At 34.6% G+C, this 19909-nt stretch overlaps 1 protein-coding gene across 3 annotated transcripts in view; it reads left to right on the forward strand.

Annotated features, from left to right (window-relative positions):
• Positions 1-19909, forward strand: part of LOC143248466 (transmembrane protein 8B-like) — a 93411-nt gene that overhangs the window by 14209 nt on the left and 59293 nt on the right. For 2 of the 3 annotated variants that reach the window (XM_076496863.1, XM_076496865.1), the window contains 5 exons: positions 1569-1734; positions 8972-9185; positions 10927-11054; positions 13499-13779; positions 14205-14491. In XM_076496863.1, the coding sequence (XP_076352978.1) occupies positions 1569-1734; positions 8972-9185; positions 10927-11054; positions 13499-13779; positions 14205-14491 (1076 nt within the window). The remainder of the gene's footprint in view (positions 1-1568; positions 1735-8971; positions 9186-10926; positions 11055-13498; positions 13780-14204; positions 14492-19909) is intronic. The other variant, XM_076496864.1, reaches the window with a different exon arrangement.

Genomic DNA, 19909 nt, shown 5'->3' on the forward strand with positions numbered 1-19909 from the left:
TGTGATGATGGGAAGCCCACTTTAAGTAAAAAATGTGTTCTTGAGATGGCTGGATACGATTAACCTGAAAATGACCAAAGAAGGTCAGAACATTGTTCTGTACTTTAATTAAAGTTTTAATTCCCATACCAGCCATCTTGTAAATACATCAGATTGAATATTGTTCAGAAATGACAAAGGATTGTTAGATATATTCTAAATATTGATTCCTTTAAGTTTGTTTGTATTTTTTAATGATGGAAAATATTAATGCTCAAATATATAGCTTATATGAATTAAATTACTTGTTTTTGTGGGTAAAGTGAAAAATCAACCAGGTTCACAGTTTTTTCAGAAATAAAACATATCAGTAGGAATTGCTTTCAGTGACATACATTCGTTATTTCTGTTTAAATAAAACATATCAGTAGGAATTGTTTTCAGTGACGTACATTCATTATTTCTGTTTAAATAAAACGTATCGGTAGGAATTGTTTTCAGTGACATACATTCATTATTTCTGTTTAAATAAAACGTATCGGTAGGAATTGTTTTCAGTGACATACATTCATTATTTCTGTTTAAATAAAGCGATCGGTAGGAATTGTTTTCAGTGGCGTACATTCATTATTTCTGTTTAAATAAAACGTATCGGTAGGAATTGTTTTCAGTGACGTACATTCATTATTTCTGTTTAAATAAAACGTATCGGTAGGAATTGTTTTCAGTGACGTACATTCATTATTTCTGTTTAAATAAAACGTATCGGTAGGAATTGTTTTCAGTGACGTACATTCGTTATTTCTGTTTAAATAAAACGTATCGGTAGGAATTGTTTTCAGTGACTACATTCATTATTTCTGTTTAAATAAAAAATTATCAGTAGGAATTGTTTTCAGTGACTACATTCATTATTTCTGTTTAAATAAAAAGTATCAGTAGGAATGGTTTTCAGTGACGTACATTCATTATTTCTGTTTAAATAAAAAATTATCAGTAGGAATTGTTTTCAGTGACTACATTCATTATTTCTGTTTAAATAAAAAAGTATCAGTAGGAATGGTTTTCAGTGCGCATACATTCATTATTTCTGTTTAAATAAAAATCGGTAGGAATGGTTTTCAGTGAACATTCATTATTTCATCGGTAGGAATTGTTTTCAGTGACTACATTCATTATTTCTGTTTAAATAAAAAATTATCAGTAGGAATTGTTTTCAGTGACTACATTCATTATTTCTGTTTAAATAAAATGTATTTTTAGGAATGGTTTTCAGTGACGTACATTCATTATTTCTGTTTAAATAAAACGTATCGGTAGGAATTGTTTTCAGTGACATACATTCATTATTTCTGTTTAAATAAAAAGTATCGGTAGGAATTGTTTTCAGTGACATACATTCGTTATTTCTGTTTAAATAAAATGTATTTTTTAGGAATTGTTTTCAGTGACATACATTCGTTATTTCTGTTTAAATAAAACGTATTGGTAGGAATTGTTTTCAGTGACGTACATTCGTTATTTCTGTTTAAATAAAACGTATCGGTAGGAATTGTTTTCAGTGACGTACATTTGTTATTTCTGTTTAGTTTTCACTGAAAATGATGCATACCAACAGAGTATTTTGGAGCCGTACCATTCTTACAAGGATGTGGTCATATTTCACTATTCCATACCCCATCAGACGTCACATGCGAGATGGCAGTTCATAGCAGTAATGGATGATTATGGGTGCACTTCTCGTACAGTCCACATGTAAGTTAATTTTTCTTATTTACAGTGTACTATCCACATAATTATACATGTATCTTATAGAAGAATACAGGGAGAAAATATCACTTTTAAAAATAATTTTTTGGGGTGCTTCTTGAGTGACTCCATTTATTTAAATGAATTATATATATTTGTTGTTTTTTTGTATCTTACATTAGGAATTTTGAATTATTAACAATTTATTTTTAAATTTGACAAGGTTACAAAATGTTAACTAAACAAATAAGCTAGATTTCTGTCAATTGTTTTGTAATTTATCAACTATCTTCTCAGAAAACTAGAATGCAAACGTAAGTTATAATCAGTGTGATTAAGATAATAAAGTGTCCATATTTAGTAACAACTAATTCTTGTTATGCCTCAGACTTGCTGTACCAGCATGTTAGAGAACAAGCATCATGTAGCTTGTAGAAAGACTTCTTACATTTGTTGTGTTTAACCAAATCACTGACCTACAATTTTATAATCGCTTGCTAAGTTGGTCTTGCAAAATAACTTTATACGATTCATATCTTTTTTGGGGTTGCTTGTATCAATATGAATAGCTTGTTATTTTGCTTTCTTAAATTCCTGTTTGCCAGTTACATTTGCAAGCAGAACATTTTTAAATGCGATATAAAATATACAAGTAAAGAAAGTTACATTAAAATGCATTTGAAATAATTCACCCCACAAGAAAAATGTGTATTTTTAATAAATTTTAACATTAACTATCATGTTTTAAGTCATGCCTGTAAGTGGTAAGTCTGAAGGCTTAAAGCAATATACTCTGGGTTTTTATACTTTTGGTTGGTCAATTGTAGATAGCTCATTGTTCAGTTTTATGCTTAACAACAAACATATATATATATATATAACAATATAAACTGGGTTTTTGTACTTTTGGTTAGTCTGTTGTATATAGCCCATTGTGTTGTTTCGTGTTTAACAACGTATATCAGTATAAACTGGGTTTTTATACTTTTGGTTGGTGCAATGTAGATAGCCCATTGTATAGTTTTATGTGTAACAACAAACAAACTGTTTTTAGTAATTTGTCTTATCAACGAAAAGAACAGTCAGATATTTAAACAGGCATATGAGTTCCTGAAAACTAAAAAATACTTATTTGTGTGTCAAGTATACAAATTCTGGTCACCTTGTGGAAGCTGTTTTTAAAAGTTTAACTGTCCATAAAGTAGTCTAGCTCTCACCAAAATGTCATTAACACAGCATGATCGTTGTTAACATTTAAGTGGCAGATATTGTCTGATAAAGCTCAAAAATAATTCTTTTTAAACATGCTACATAGTATTCAGTATATTATGAACATATTATGACAATCCATGGACTTCCCTTTCTGACTGTTCTAGTAACTTTCAAGGTTACAACTCCTTGGTGTTGATTCCTGTATGTAGTGAGGGAACCTCCAAGACAAGGGTCTGTTGTTTCAGTTTACCTTCTCTGGGATCTAAACATCCACCTATGTGTTTCCTGTGCCTGGTGACCTGCAAAGATGAGGAGAGGATCCTAGTGGTTGAGGGGTCCAACACTAACACACCACTTTGGCCTTGAATTCCTGTATATGGGCAGCCTTGTGGTGGCCCTGCTTGGGTCAATCAGCTGGTCCACTCAGGATAAGATCAACCAAGTACCAGTGTTGGATGTTCTCAACAGGTGTTGTGAACGTTGTATCTGATGCTGGTGTTTGGGTATAGTGCTCACAAAACCCTGGCATTGCTGCAGTGTCCTTGTTTGACATTGTAGTGCTTCCCCTCGTAGGAATCCATGGTGGAGTGGGGTCAGTGGGCACTGAAATCTCCCTTTCCTTATTATGGTTACTCCAGTTAAAAATCTTAATAAAATAGTGAAAAAACAGTCTATAGGTAAACGACCAGGTCTTGAATATTTTGAGCAACAATCCTCACCATCTGTAGTACCTCATTTTCTTACATTGCATTCACTCTCAAACAAACCTTTAGGGCAAATGTTTCCCTTTTTCATTCAGAAGAGACTAGATGGACTTAATGGCCCTCTAGAGTCAGTAAAGAAGCTTCGATCTGGTGACATATTGGTGGAAACATCCTCATCTCAATACAGTGAACTCCTTTTGCATTCAAAGGCAATTGGTGATATACTTATTGAGGTTACACCTCATGCTACTTTGAATTCATCACAAGGAGTTATTGTTGAGAAGGATATAAAGAACATCCCAGAGTCAGAGATTCTCGCTGGTTTCTCCACCCAAGGAGTTTATGCAGTGAGGCGTATATCCACCCACAAAGATGGAATTATGATGTTGACCAATGTCCTCATTCTCACATTTACCTCATCACATCTGCCTGCCACCATCAAGGCAGGTTATCTTAATTGCAGGGTAAGGCTATACATTCCAAATCTTGTCCGATGTTTCCAGTGTCAACAGTTTGGTCACTCGAAGACATCATGTGGTGGTTCCTTGATGTGTGCTCATTGCGGTGGCAAGCACCATGATGCCTACAAGTGTAAAACAGTCCCTCATTACACCAATTGCAATGGCTCTCACCCGTCCTACTTTTGTTCTTACCCTAAATGGTTGGAAGAAAATGAGGTGCAGCATTTGAAAACAATTCATAACGTTACTTTTCCTGAGGCTTGAAAGTTGCTGTCCACCACCTCATCTTGGATGTATGCTGCTGCACTTCATTCCACAAAAGCAGTGGGAGTGCAGATGGATCTCTGTACCTCTAAAAGAAACGTTCTCCAAACAAATGAAAAGTCTTTTGACCTCCATGGTTAAAAGAGTTGATGAATCAACTTCAACACCCATCTCTGTCCACATACATTCCAACAAATCCAAAGATCCACTTCCATTGGTTTCAGGTACAGGCATTTCCTCAGGCACCTTTTCTTCTCCCATGTCATGATGCAAAACTATCATTCGTTCACATCCTCAGTCACTGGAATCCTCTTCCAACAGCAAAGACCTGCCCAATTGACCCATGGAGGTTGACAGACCTCCCTCAAATATGGACAGTAAGGAAAAAAGACGTGGTCATAAACAGAAGGGTTCTCCACCAGCTCACCTACATGTAAATAAAAATGGCCACTCTGATACAATCGAACTGTCGAGGTTTAGGTTTTAATCTGGATGACATCAAAATACTGACTGCTTCCTACCATCCTGTATGTCTTTTTTTACTGAAAACATTTCTGATAAAGTCACCTTTTGGCAGTTTTCTTTGTACAGAAATGACAGGCTATGTGATGGATGAGTGCATGGAGGGGTGGCACTGTTTCTTGATCAGCATGTGCCCACCCTGTCTTTGCCACTCGACACACCCTTGGAGGCTGTAACCATCTGTGTTTCCTTGGGTCATACCATCACTGTTTGTTCTCACTACCTGTTGCCTGGAGAGACCTATGATCAGTCAGACCTTGATGCTCTCATTGAACAGTTGCTGTCTCCCTTTTTAATCCTGTGGGACTTTAATGGACTTCATCCCCTCTGGGGAAGTGCTGATATTGATAGGAGGGGTTGCTTTGTAGAGTGTATGCTCTCTGATCACAACCTTTCTCTTTTCAATACTGGTTCTTTTACTTATTTCCATGCACCTAGTCAGTCCTTTACTGCTATTGATCTCTCAGTTTGCTCCCTTTCATTGTTCTCCCATTTTTTATGAGGCAGTGATCATTTATTTATAATTTTGAGAGAGACTGACTGTGGTTAATGCCACCTGACCCACATGCCCTGGTGGAAGCTGCATCAGGCAAACTGGCCCTCTTTCACTGCTCTAGCAGAACTTGATTCTGCCATCATCTGTCAGCCATCAATAGACGACTGTGTGGCAGTAGTTATTGACTCTATTACACAAGCAGCTGCTCAATGTATTCCTAAAACCTAGACATGTTTTCCACTGTATCCTTGTCCATGGTGGAATCCTGCCTGCCACATGTCACGGAAGGCTCAAAAATGAGCCTGGGATATTTTCTGTAGATATCCCACACTCTCAAACCGCATCTCTTTCCAGCAGGCCCGTGCACATGCTCGGTGATTAAGATTTCAAAGCCAGAAGGAATCTTGGATTAAGTTCACAACCAGCATATCTTCTACCACCAGTTCCAAAGTCATATGGGACAAGATTCAAAAGGTCAGTGGGCAATATAATTTGGTCCTCCTCTCGATCTTGCTCTCTGGTGGCCAGGAAGCAGTTGATACCTGGAGCATTGCCGATTCTCCAGGTGAAAGCTTTTGCCAAGTATCTAGCACTTCTGCTTCTCCAAGACTCAGGCAGAGCAATCACCTCTTTCCTTTTGAGCTGATTGTCTCTATGACTATAATTGTCTCTTTACACTGGTGGAACTGAAACTGGCCCTTTATCTGGCAATACCTTGGTTGGACCTGATGATGTGCACTATGACATGCTGCACCATCTATCTCCTGCTTCACTTGCTATTCTTTTGATTGGTTTTAACCAGATCTGGCAGGAGAATGTTTTTCCTGATACCTGGCACCAGGTTATTGTCCTACCTTTCTCTTCGCCTGGGAAGGATCCCAAGATTCCTTCCAACTACTGTCCAATTGCTTTGACAAGCTGTCTCTGTAAGAGGATGGGTAATGCTGATCTTGTTTGGTTTCTTGAATCAAACAAGTTCTTCTCGCCTATCCAGTGTGGGTTCCGATGACAGCACTCCACCATGGACTACCTGATTCGACTTGAAACATCAATTAGAGATATGGCATTTTGCGAGACCTCCATATATATGGGTTAAGTGGCCATTTGCCCATTTTTATGAAATTTTTTTAATGGACAGGAGATTCTAAGTTCGTGTGGGTTCGACACTTTTTCGTTCTTTTCTACAGGAACTTGGGGTCCTTCAGAGCTGTTTTGAATCACTGAACAACTCCCTCTCACTGTTGCAAATGGGCTCTACATCAAGGACTTTAGCATTTCATATCAGTCGTCGAACGTGAGGAATATTGAGTGGCAGCTGCCCTCAATCATTTACAGTGGACCACAGCAAATGGCTTTACCTTTTCTCTCTCTAAAACTGTTTGCATGCACTTTTGTTGCTAATGAGGTATTTACCCTGATCCTGAACTCCATATTGGTGAAGTTGTGCTGCCTGTAGTCCCCGAGTTCTTGGGGCTTATCTATGACTGCAAGCTGACCTTTATACCACACATCAAGCAGCTATGGGTCAAATGTACAAGAGCACTGAACATCTTCCGTCTCCTCTCTTCCACCACTTCTGGAGCAGATCGACGTTCTATGCTAAAGATATATTGTACTCTTATTTGATTGAAACTCGATTATGGATCACTTGTCTATGGCTCTGTTAGATTATCGGCCTTAAAGATGCTGGACCCTATTCATCATCAAGGACTTTGGTTCTGAACTGGGGTTTTCTGTACCTCCCCAGTTCAGAGCTTATACATTGAGTCTCATGAACCTTCTTTGCACCTATGCTGTTTGCAACTGTCTTTTCTATATGCTTTGAAAGTTTGTTCCCTACCAAAGGGTACCACCTGGGGTTGTGTTTTCTTTCTTTGGTGGACCATACATTTTCAGAACAGACGGTTTGCCATTGCTCCTTTTGGCCTTCGTATCCAGGTGCAGTTGGATGAATTGGGTCTGTCCTTGGATAACATTGCTGTATCCATTGGTCAGCCTATTCCACCATGGCTTCTTGCATTCCCCAATTGTGACCTATCTTTAAGCCATCTGAGAAAAGTAGACACTCCTGATTGGAAATATTGTCTGCTATTTTTGAACATCTTTCAAACCATCTTTCCATTTCTATTTATACAGATGGTTCAAAATCAGGTGACTGTGTGGGCTCTGCCAAGGTCTGCTTTGGCACTATCACTGCTTTGCCTGTTCCATACATAGACTGTGGTCCTGTATTTAAGGGCCAGCTCCATGCCAGCTGGCAAGTGACTTGGAGGGAGCAACAGGAAAACAAGCTTTTCCAACTAAAACCGTGTATTGGACTTTGGCCGTCTTGCTTCTGTTAGGATCGGAAAGAGGAAGTTGTTCTAACTAAACTACGTATTGGTCACAGTTTTTTAACTCATTGTTTTCTTTTATCTGGAACTGATGCACCAGTGTGTAGTTTGTGTAACACTCAGATCACACAAAAAGCCACATTTTACTTTCATGCTGTTGTTATAACTCTCAGTGATGGCACTATTTTAAACATGTTCTGTCCCAGTGTTTGTCCGTAATGTTAGACAGTGTTATTGTTGATAGTGACACTGTCCACCTTGATAAAGTTTTTAGTTTTTTAAAGGCCATTAATCTTTTTAATGCCATTTAAGTTTTTAAATTTGTACATTACACCTTTTTAATGTATCTCCCTTTTAAAAAATCATATTTCATCAAGTTTGATTTGAAATTAGAAACTGGCCTCAACATTAAATAACTCCAAATCAAGACTGGAAAGGCAAACTTCAAGTGACTAACACTGCTGTTTGAACTGCCAGTTAGTGATCCCAGCGAGTTAACTTTGCTACACATTTTTTAAAACTTTTTTTATTACTTTCCTTTTTGAAAATGCCCATAACATGAAATAACTTCGAATCAGAACTAGAAAGGCCAACTTCAGGTGACTGATGGTGGTTTTTGTTCTTACCTGTTAGTCTTCCTGGTGAGTTATGATAATTACAGTTACACTACAGAAAGTCCTTTACAACTTGTATTACTGTAGTTTTTCTTTTAATGTTGTAGACTAGATGTAAACATGGTTTTATTCTGTTTTTTTTGTTTTGTTTTGACCTTAATTTCCTTTTATGAATTTTATTAACTTCACTTTAATTTTAACTTTTTACGGGATGTTTGGCACAGATAGTCTCACTGCTTTGTTCCATAAAAGACCAAATCAACCAATCAATCTTCAAATAATTTCACGTGGCTTTGAATAACATTGTGTCTTGTAACACTGAGGTAGTTTAAGATTTTACAATTCTTTGTTACACCAACCAGTGTTTGTTGTCTTTATCAAAGAAAATAATGTGCTGTTAAAAGATTTACACTACCTGTGAAATTTAAAAATCAGTCTTAGTGTACAAGCCTGATACTTACCTCAGTGCTTTTGGTATATATATATTTTAGTAGATACTTAAAAATCAGAGGGTTCTTTAGGTCACCTTTTTCAAAGGGTATTTTTGAAATAGTTTCATTCTATGGTAATTCTAGAGCATTTAGTCAAATATTTAGAGCTAATGGTACAAGTATATTATGTTTTAAAACACTTTCAGTTACTTAAGACATGGGAGCTACCCTGTCATTTCGCCGGATAACTCCTCCTTTCCAGACCACATGGTTGTGCCAACAGAACAGGTTTACCACCTAACCACCCGTACTTCCGTCCAGCCCAGCGAGATGCCTGAATTCCACCTTTCAAACCCCCTCCCAGGAAGTTGGTTTGCTGTTGCATTCATACCAGGCTGGAATCAAGAAATTAAGCAACAAGTAAGACCCCTTGATGAGGAGAAACCCACTTGAAATAAAAATGTATCTCAGAACGGCTGGTGTGGGTATTAACAATTTTCTTCATAAAGAGAGACAAAATTTCGACCTTCCTAGGTCATCTTCAGGTTAAGAAAGAGAGAGTTTGCAAGTCGTGATACCAGCTGTTCTGAGATACAAGTGAGACCACTGTTACTCAAGTTTAGGTGTCACTTGTTAACTCTCACACCCTGGACATTCTGTACTGTGCAGGAAAGTTTTTGTGTCTGAATCAAAATTGTTTTAAATTTTTTTTGTTATACTAATTAGTATAGCATAAAATCTTAGCTGATAATTCATATTTTAATACTATATAAGTTTTAATTTATCAATTCAACAAAACAATATTTGATAATTCATGAATTTCCCACATGACAAATTTTGTGTTTTGTCATTTTTATTTTATTTATCATCCTTTCAAAAAGTATGAAATTAAATGTAAATTACTCGTACAGAATTGTCATTGTTCAGACAAACCATAATATTTATAACCTTCAATTTTTTTGGTTATGGACTTATGGAGTAGAAAATCAGACCACTTCTGTGACATTCACCTGTCACATCCTCTCTTTAAGGATTTGTTTAATTATACATTATTTATAACCAGTAGAAAGTCAATGTTTTCGTCTGTGAAATGACTTGTTATATATTGTTGTGTTCTGAACAGATAATTGTCAGTTTCACTCAAGTACAAAATTTGTTTGTATGAAACATTATGAAGGAACTAGCTTGGATGACTGTGTAACATTCTTGTTTCATAATTAGAAAGCAGAAAATTTGCAAAAGTTAGGGGAAATTATTTTCTTTTTCATGTTATTCTCTGTACTCTATGCATTATTTGATTAAATAATAAATATTATTAATTGCACTACTACCACTAGTATTAAATATGTAGGCTTAGGTTTAATCAACAATCAACAGTAAGAAAAATATTAGGTAAGTACTTTATTTCTTGTATTCATGTTTATTATTTATTTATTATAAAAATAACTCAAATGTAAAAACAGGAAGCTTTCTTAGTTAGTTAAGGTAATTTAAATAATACTATTATAATAAAAATCTTTCATGAAGCACACTTGTGAGCAGCATGTGGGTAACATAATTTGATGGCATAATGTGAACTAGTGATTTACAATAGATATATTGTAGTTAGACATGGTTCAAAGAGCAATAGAACAATAAAATTTAATTGTAAATAGATTTATACTGTTTTGAGCTTAAAGCTACTTGAGATAAACAAATGTAGTTTCCTGGTACAATTTGAAGTGAGTTTAGAAAGAAAGAATAAAAAAAAAGGCAAAGATGCATTTCAATTTTTGTTTTGGTAGTTACGGGGTCAGTCAAATTGACTGATCTTGTTTTATTATATAAACAGGTTCATATCTAGGGTAAGGGACCAAAGGGTGAAGATTCACCATCAATCTTGATATAAAAACTAATAGCTGTATTCTTTGGTATTGTATAAAGAGGTTCGTATCTAGGGTAAGGGACCGTAAGGGTAAAGATTCCCTTAATTTTTGTTCTAGAAACTAATAATTATGTAATAGGAAATATTAAGGATAGAATCATTGCTTAAATGGTCTTAGTAAAAATAATGTTCAACTATTAAGTAACAAGATATTATTGTTTGTTCAACTATTAAGTAACAAGATATTATTGTTTGTTCAACTATTAAGTAACAAGATATTATTGTTTGATGTTTCAGGGCATAAGTCATCGGTGCCATTATAGCTTAGCTTCTATGGCAGCTTGGAAACATGAACCTAATGTCCATCATCTACATCCTGGTGTATCACGTGACATGGAAGCAACCTCTCAGCTGCTCCTGTACAAGTAAGTGTTTTTCCCTACTTGAAAATAAGGTCATTTTGTGGAACTGGGTAATTATACTTGAAGTAGAAGTAAAATTATATACATTAATTGTATGTCGTTCCAGTAAACCTGTGTTTCTTAGAAAAGAACTGTTTGTGTGTGAAGAAACTGTTATTGAATGGAACAACTTTACCTAAATTTAGGGCTAGTATTTTAGTAGATAAACATTAAAGATGTTTTTAATCACTTCCAACTTGATCATATTGAAGTGTATGAAGTTTCGAATTGTTTTTATTTTTAGGTTTTATTGATACATATCTTAGATGTTTTCTGTATAATAAGGTTGTAATAACTCTTCTTGATTTTTGTAAAAATAAGTTCTCTGTGTCATACAAGTTATAGCTACAGCCTTGTTTCACTCTTCACCAGTTAAAAGTACTGTTTCTATCACATGTATTACTGTATGTAGGAGAGATGAGAAGCCTTCAGATTAAATCTTCCTGTTTTTGTTTTCTTTAGTGTACAGGCTTTCAGCCAATTGTATTATGCTCTTAAATAAGCAAGTTAGCACTCAGACTAGTAATAAAACAGACTATATTGGCACTCAGACTAGTAATAAAACAGACTATATTCACAAACAAATATATAGTAAAAATGTATCATTAAAAAATCTGATTCTTTCTATTCAAAATACTTGTACTCTAAACTAAAGTTTACCAAATTTTATGAAGATACACATACTGCATCAAAGTTATAATGCAAGTAATTGTGTAAATGTGTAGACAAACTCATGTAAAGTATACCAAGCCCATCATGAAAGGGTTAATTAGCTAATAATTACTAATTAGTTTTTAATGTCTTTGCCATTACTCTGAGGTTTTTTATATGTTGGTAGTGGCTGAGATCTAATCACCATAACCTTACTGTAAGTGCTAATGTTCAGGAATGACCCAGAATTTTGTTAGGACTTTAGGGATTTAAAAAAAAAACTTAGCTGTAAAATAACTGACCATTTCATCTTCCATCATAAATGCAAACAGTATAATTTCTAATGGACTTAAATTACTTGTCAACACCCTATGAAGTCAAAGACTGAAAACTTAAAGCTGTATTGCACAATATTTAGTTATCACATATAAATGCACGTATAGTACAGAATAACATTGATGTGCTATATTGGAAAATTAATAATATAGCAGAAAACAAACCTTGTCAGGTTATGTTTGGATAATGAAACAATACCAGCATAAGTATACATGTGTTATAAATAAAACGAAATTTACCCGCTGAATATCCGACAGTAAAGCCTCCTAACACTAGATTCCTAAACACTCTGTAATAAATTTAATGAACAGAAACAGAATCTGATGAAAGTGTTCTAAGTGAAGGATAAAACTTTACCCTCAGACATAACAGTTTAACCACCTTAGATATACGTACAATTACAAGACATCTTGTAGCTTACAAGAAGGAGAAAAATAATAAACGTTATGACATGAGTCCAGAAATGTAAACCACTATAATACCAGAAGAAATCCAACACTATAATATTTTATCAGGAAATAAAGGAAATATTGCTGTAATTGTGGACAAAGAAGAATACTGTATTATAATCTATACAAACCATAGTCAAGCAATGATCACTGGACAAGTTAAAGTCTAACCCACCTGCTAACACAGAGGAGAAAATTAATCAACACTTCAAGAACTTGCAACAGACAAGAGCAAAACAACTACAGTAATCAATAACATGTTCCTCTTGTGGCACAGCAGACTTACACTGTTGGAAACTGAGTATCAATACTGTGGTGGGCAGAACAAAGATAGCCTATCGTGTAGCTTTCTGTTTAACTACAGAAAAACCCAACATCATCATCTTTAACATCTGTGATTGACCTAAAATTGATGAACAAGGCTATCTTCAGTTGGTTATTCATATGGCACAGAGAATTACATATACATAAGGAAGTGTTTAAAAAATGTAGAGAGGTGGACAGGGCCATTGTGTGTTTTGTAACGTGGATGATATCTCAACATATTGATCATATCTTATTTTATATTTTAGCCTATCAATATTGATAATTTGAGTTTCAAATTTGTATAGAATTATAGACTTTGTATTTAGATATCACAAACATCCAATTTAAATCAAAGCTGTGTTCAACATACTATGTGGCATACAAAAATTGATATTTAGGTATGTTCTTTTAATATTTACCTTTAAATTAATAAACTAACTAATGTATTGTACTAAGATTTGAATTATAATCTATAATTTGATACCAAACTTATTGACATAAGACAGTTGGTCAATTTAAATCAGTATTAATTACATTTAGGTGGTCTCATGGCTTATTAACAATGACAATATTTCATAATTTCTGAGCTGTAGTACATTGTGTAACACTGAATCAAGTGATCACTAGTCAGTTTTTGAAATGTGTAGGATGGTTTTTGTTTTGCAGGGTATATGTTCCTGAAGATACATGGCTGCTAAAACTTCTTATTTCTAGCTGTTCTTTACCAAATACCAATTCAACCGATGGATACAACTTTGTACAACCCTGTGTTCTTGGATTTGCTGCTAGTGCACATACGTTTCCCCTAGTCAACGACATGAACTTTACAGACATGAACCAGCAGGAATTTGTTCATGTTGTTTCCCAGCCTCAGCTTGACACCTACTATTACATATCTGTTGTATCACAGCTCAAGACAACTTACACAATTACAGTCAAGTTTGAAAGTAAGAGTTTTACTTGAATTAAAAGTGAACATCATAACCACAATTCTTTCTGTGTGATTGATGTACATTTGTTAAATTAATGTTTAATGTTAGAGTATATTTAGATGTGCGTAAGTGGATAAAGTAATAATACAGGTCATAATGAAATTGGTTATTTATCTGTATTATACATTACGTACGTGTTTTGGTATGGGTGAAATTAATGATTACTTTCCCTTGAGAAGAAGGTTCTTTGTATTATTTATATGTTATAAATATTAACTCATGATAAAATATCTACGTGACAAGTGTATAAATATTTAAGGACTTATCACTTGAAACTAATATGTTTTATTTAATGTCACAAATGTTATTTAGAAACTTGTTCCTCTCACTGTTCTCAACCTCAGAACACAAATGTGAAACGATTTGTCATAAATGTTTAGGTTGCTCTGTTGTGGTTCATCCAAGTCTTAGATTCAACACACACACTGTTTCAAGCAATAGAACAAAGGAGAGAAATGATGGAGAGGAATCCATTAGCCCCATGTTAGCTTGGCTAATTGGTCGAGAACAACCTCAAACAAGAATTGATTTGTACAGGTTCAAAGCAGATGCTTGGAACAAAGTAATGGGGCCCAGCTCACAGTTTCTTAGTGGTACATGTCTTCCGGTGGTGCCTCTTGCTCGGATTCAACATAATCAGATATTTGTGGATTCCTTTCTGTTGCAGGTAATGTTATATATCTTAAGTTGAAGCTAGGGCAACCAGTACTGTTGGTTTATCTGCCTGGAAAGTGTAGGTGTGATTCACATTCTGCTCACTCATTATTTCGTGTTCTAATAAACTGTAGATGGACTTTGTCTTCTTGTTGTGTTTGTGCCTTCTTTTCAATTGTTGCAGTAATTCTTATACAGTTAAATGTGTTATGTAGCACCTATATAAACATTATATTGTTAATATTATTCTGAGTATTTGTGGAACTGGACTAAAAGAGAATGAACTTGTATTTAGATACATGAGCTGCCATTTCCACAATATTAAGTAACACTTTAGTTCTTGTACTAAATGATAACTGTAAAACCTACATTTCTTATTGTATAACTATATCTTGAAACTAACTAGATTACTTGAAATAATGAGTTATGTATATTTTGTTATTGTGGTAGGTGGCACAGTTTTTGGTAAATTCTCTGTTTTTGGAAGCTATAATTATTGTAAATAGATAAATGTATACACATATGTATAAGGAGATATGGAAATAATGAATCATGCCGAGCTCCAGTGTGACAATGCCACCATTGTATATAGAAATGACATTGTGTTATGGCTTGACCATGTCTGTCCAGTACTGATAAATTCTAGCATAATTCTCTAAAGTTTATAGCAAGTTCTCTGATTAGCTGAGTGTAGTTATTTCGGTTGCTAACAGGGTTTATATAGTAGGTCATGATATCAAATATTGATTTTCTGATAACATTATGTGAAGCCTATCTGTTAGATTTACCATGATTTCACTGGTTTACTTATAAAAGTTGCATCTGTCCATGCTCTTCAATTAACACAATTTCAAAGTACCTCAGTTGCTATCCAGTGTTGATGTTTACTTAATGTTCAGAGATGTATGTTATCAGCTTATGAAATTTCACCATTTTCGTAACTGATGAACTCGTAGTTAAAGTTTAACTGTGAATAGCTCCAGTTCATCTCTGAATGTAATAGACATTAAATAACCTTTCATGGAGGTATTGGAGAAACTGATAAAAGAAATATTAAATATGAAAACATTCATGTCCTTGCTGTCTGGTACCAGGATGTTGACAACAAAACCCAAACTTTATACACTAATCAGTACCATGTCTAGAGACCTGCAACTTGCTCTCTTACTTAGATCCATGAGAGCACTAAAGAAACCAACACTTTGAAAGTTCTCTTTGTCAATGATATAGAATATTTAGTTATATAAACTGAGGCATGAATGTCCATAGCCTGTGACTAATGTAAACAACCAGTCAACATGCTAATGATAAAGAATATTTAGTTATATATTCTGTAAACTGTATGTGAATTATGTAGAATATTTAGTTTACGTGCTGTAAACTGTATGTGAGTGATGTAGAATATTTAGTTTACGTGCTGTAAACTGTATGTGAGTGATGTAGAATATTTAGTTTACGTGCTGTAAACTGTATGTGAGTGATGTAGAATATTTAGTTTACGTGCTGTAAACCGTATGTGAGTGATGTAGAATATTTAGTTTACGTGCTGTAAACCGTATGTGAGTGACGTAGAATATTTAGTTTACGTGCTGTAAACTGTATGTGAGTGACGTAGAATATTTAGTTTACGTGCTGTAAACTGTATGTGAGTGACGTAGAATATTTAGTTTACGTGCTGTAAACTGTATGTGAGTGATGTAGAATATTTAGTTTACGTGCTGTAAACTGTATGTGAGTGACGTAGAATATTTAGTTTACGTGCTGTAAACTGTATGTGAGTGACGTAGAATATTTAGTTTACGTGCTGTAAACTGTATGTGAGTGACGAAGATATTTAGTTTACGTGCTGTAAACTGTATGTGAGTGACGAAGAATATTTAGTTTACGTGCTGTAAACTGTATGTGAGTGATGAAGAATATTTAGTTTACGTGCTGTAAACTGTATGTGAGTGACGAAGAATATTTAGTTTACGTGCTGTAAACTGTATGTGAGTGACGAAGAATATTTAGTTTACGTGCTGTAAACTGTATGTGAGTGACGAAGAATATTTAGTTTACGTGCTGTAAACTGTATGTGAGTGACGTAGAATATTTAGTTTACGTGCTGTAAACTGTATGTGAGTGACGTAGAATATTTAGTTTACGTGCTGTAAACTGTATGTGAGTGACGTAGAATATTTAGTTTACGTGCTGTAAACTGTATGTGAGTGACGTAGAATATTTAGTTTACGTGCTGTAAACTGTATGTGAGTGACGTAGAATATGTAGTTTTCGTGCTGTAAACTGTATGTGAGTGACGTAGAATATGTAGTTTTCGTGCTGTAAACTGTATGTGAGTGACGTAGAATATGTAGTTTACGTGCTGTAAACTGTATGTGAGTGACGTAGAATATGTAGTTTACGTGTTGTAAACTGTATGTGAGTGACGTAGAATATGTAGTTTACGTGCTGTAAACTGTATGTGAGTGATGTAGAATATTTAATTATATACTATGTCTAGATGATATACAGTACTTGGTTATACATTAAAACCTGTCTAAGGTGGAATTGCACGGGACCAAGTAAAATTTCTGACTCAGATAGTGAATATGCATTTCCTTCATTATATATAATTTTTGAGGAGAATGTTATACTTGCTTGACTCAAGAGAAGTAAGACGTTTGTGAATGAAGTATTTACACTGTTTATGCAATGTTTAGTAGAACAAGAACAAAAATAGACATTCAAAATATACACAAGTACACAAAATCTTAATCAAATTTAGTTGAAGAAAGTGCCAAATTTCAACTGTTTCATTTTATTTAATGGACATTCTTGTGTTTAAAAGAGAATGCCAATTCCATGGCCTTTTCATGAAGTTCTTTTTCACATTCAATTTGATAGCACTAATGTAACTTAACACTTGCGATGAAGAAGGAATTTCTGTATCCTCACTATCTTTTCATTTTTTTTATCTTCTGGATCTCTCACATTGTTACTGTCTTATGATTTTATTATATATTGTAAATCAATTTCATCAGTTTCTGTGAAACCATTCTTGTCAACATTCACAAAACTTTCCATGTTCATGGAATAATTTGCATCAATCTTCTCAGAGTTTGGATTTCACTAGAATCATCATAACAAACAATTTTTCTGCAATCTCCACCATTATCAAGAATAAAACCACACTTTCAAAAGCACTTTATTATGCATTCATCTTTTACGCATTTGATTGAATGACTTAATGCAATTGCATCTAACACGTCAATTTTCATAGTCATTTCAGTTGCTCTTACATTTGTCCATGTTTGTAATATGTTGAAGCATCAATTTTCTGTATTTAAATTTTATACACTGTGTGATTCCATTATCTAGTGGCTGTAGAATTGATGTGGTACATGGGGGTAGAAAGACTAAATGAACATTTGAAAGTTGAACTTTTGGGTGACAAGTTGCATTATCTAGCAAAAGTAGAATATTCCTATTTTCTTGTTCCATTCTTTTGTTTAGTTTGTTCACAAATTTCTTGAATATAGCACTTGTCATCTACATTTTATTGTTTGTTTTCCATTCCACAGTAAGTTGATTCTTCCTTAAAATTTTGAAACAATGCAGATTCCTGTTACCCATGGTATCTAGTTTTCCATCGGCAAATGCGAACAAAAGTACAATAAATTGTTATTTTAAACAGGGACCTCCAGAATACTTTTCTCCTTTAATCTGCAACATTTTATTGGGAAGAGCTCTGAAAAACAAAGCTTTCTCATCTGCACTTGCAATTTCCTTTAGGTTGTAATGATGAATAATTTATTTTAACTTTTGGTGCCAATTTTTTCCCTGCATATTTGTCAACACTATTTGCTTCCCAACAGGAAACATTAAATGTAATTCTGTGTCTTCTCCTAAAACTTTCCAACCATCCATTCGATGCAGAGAAGCCATCTAAATGAAGGATCTGTACAGTTTCCTTAAGTCATCTAAATGAAGGATCTGTACAGTTTCCTTAAGTCATCTAAATGACGGATCTGTACAGTTTCCTTAAGCCATCTAAATGAAGGATCTGTACAGTTTCCTTAAGCCATCTAAATGAAGGATCTGTACAGTTTCCTTAAGCCATCTAAATGAAGGATCTGTACAGTTTCCTTAAGCCATCTAAATGACGGATCTGTACAGTTTCCTTAAGCCATCTAAATGACGGATCTGTACAGTTTCCTTAAGCCATCTAAATGAAGGATCTGTACAGTTTCCTTAAGCCATCTAAATGAAGGATCTGTACAGTTTCCTTAAGCCATCTAAATGAAGGATCTGTACAATTTCCTTAAGCCATCTAAATGAAGGATCTGTACAGTTTCCTTAAGCCGTCTAAATGAAGGATCTGTACAGTTTCCTTAAGCCATCTAAATGAAGGATCTGTACAATTTCCTTAAGCCATCTAAATGAAGGATCTGTACACAATTTCCTTAAGCCATCTAAATGAAGGATCTGTACACAATTTCCTTAAGCCATCTAAATGAAGGATCTGTACACAATTTCCTTAAGCCATCTAAATGAAGGATCTGTACACAATTTCCTTAAGCCATCTAAATGAAGGATCTGTATACAATTTCCTTAAGCCATCTAAATGAAGGATCTGTACAGTTTCCTTAAGCCATCTAAATGAAGGATCTGTACAGTTTCCTTAAGCCATCTAAATGAAGGATCTGTACAGTTTCCTTAAGCCATCTAAATGAAGGATCTGTACAGTTTCCTTAAGCCATCTAAATGAAGGATCTGTACAGTTTCCTTAAGCCATCTAAATGAAGGATCTATACAGTTTCCTTAAGCCATCTAAATGAAGGATCTATATACAGTTTCCTTAAGCCATCTAAATGAAGGATCTGTATACAGTTTCCTTAAGCCATCTAAATGAAGGATCTGTATACAGTTTCCTTAAGCCATCTAAATGAAGGATCTGTACAGTTTCCTTAAGCCATCTAAATGAAGGATCTGTATACAGTTTCCTTAAGCCATCTAAATGAAGGATCTGTATACAGTTTCCTTAAGCCATCTAAATGAAGGAACTGTATACAGTTTCCTTAAGCCATCTAAATGAAGGATCTGTATACAGTTTCCTTAAGCCATCTAAATGAAGGATCTGTATACAGTTTCCTTAAGCCATCTAAATGAAGGATCTGTATACAGTTTCCTTAAGCCATCTAAATGAAGGATCTGTACAGTTTCCTTAAGCCATCTAAATGAAGGATCTGTATACAGTTTCCTTAAGCCATCTAAATGAAGGATCTCTACAGTTTCCTTAAGCCATCTAAATGAAGGATCTGTATACAGTTTCCTTAAGCCATCTAAATGAAGGATCTGTATACAGTTTCCTTTGCTTTCCTTCCAGAATTGGGCCAGATATCGGGAAGTTATTTGCTCTTGCTGCTGAAAACCACTCACACACAATGTTTTT

The sequence above is a fragment of the Tachypleus tridentatus genome, chromosome 4, assembly GCF_004210375.1.
Source record: "Tachypleus tridentatus isolate NWPU-2018 chromosome 4, ASM421037v1, whole genome shotgun sequence".
In the NCBI taxonomy this organism is placed as follows: Eukaryota; Metazoa; Arthropoda; class Merostomata; order Xiphosura; family Limulidae; genus Tachypleus; species Tachypleus tridentatus.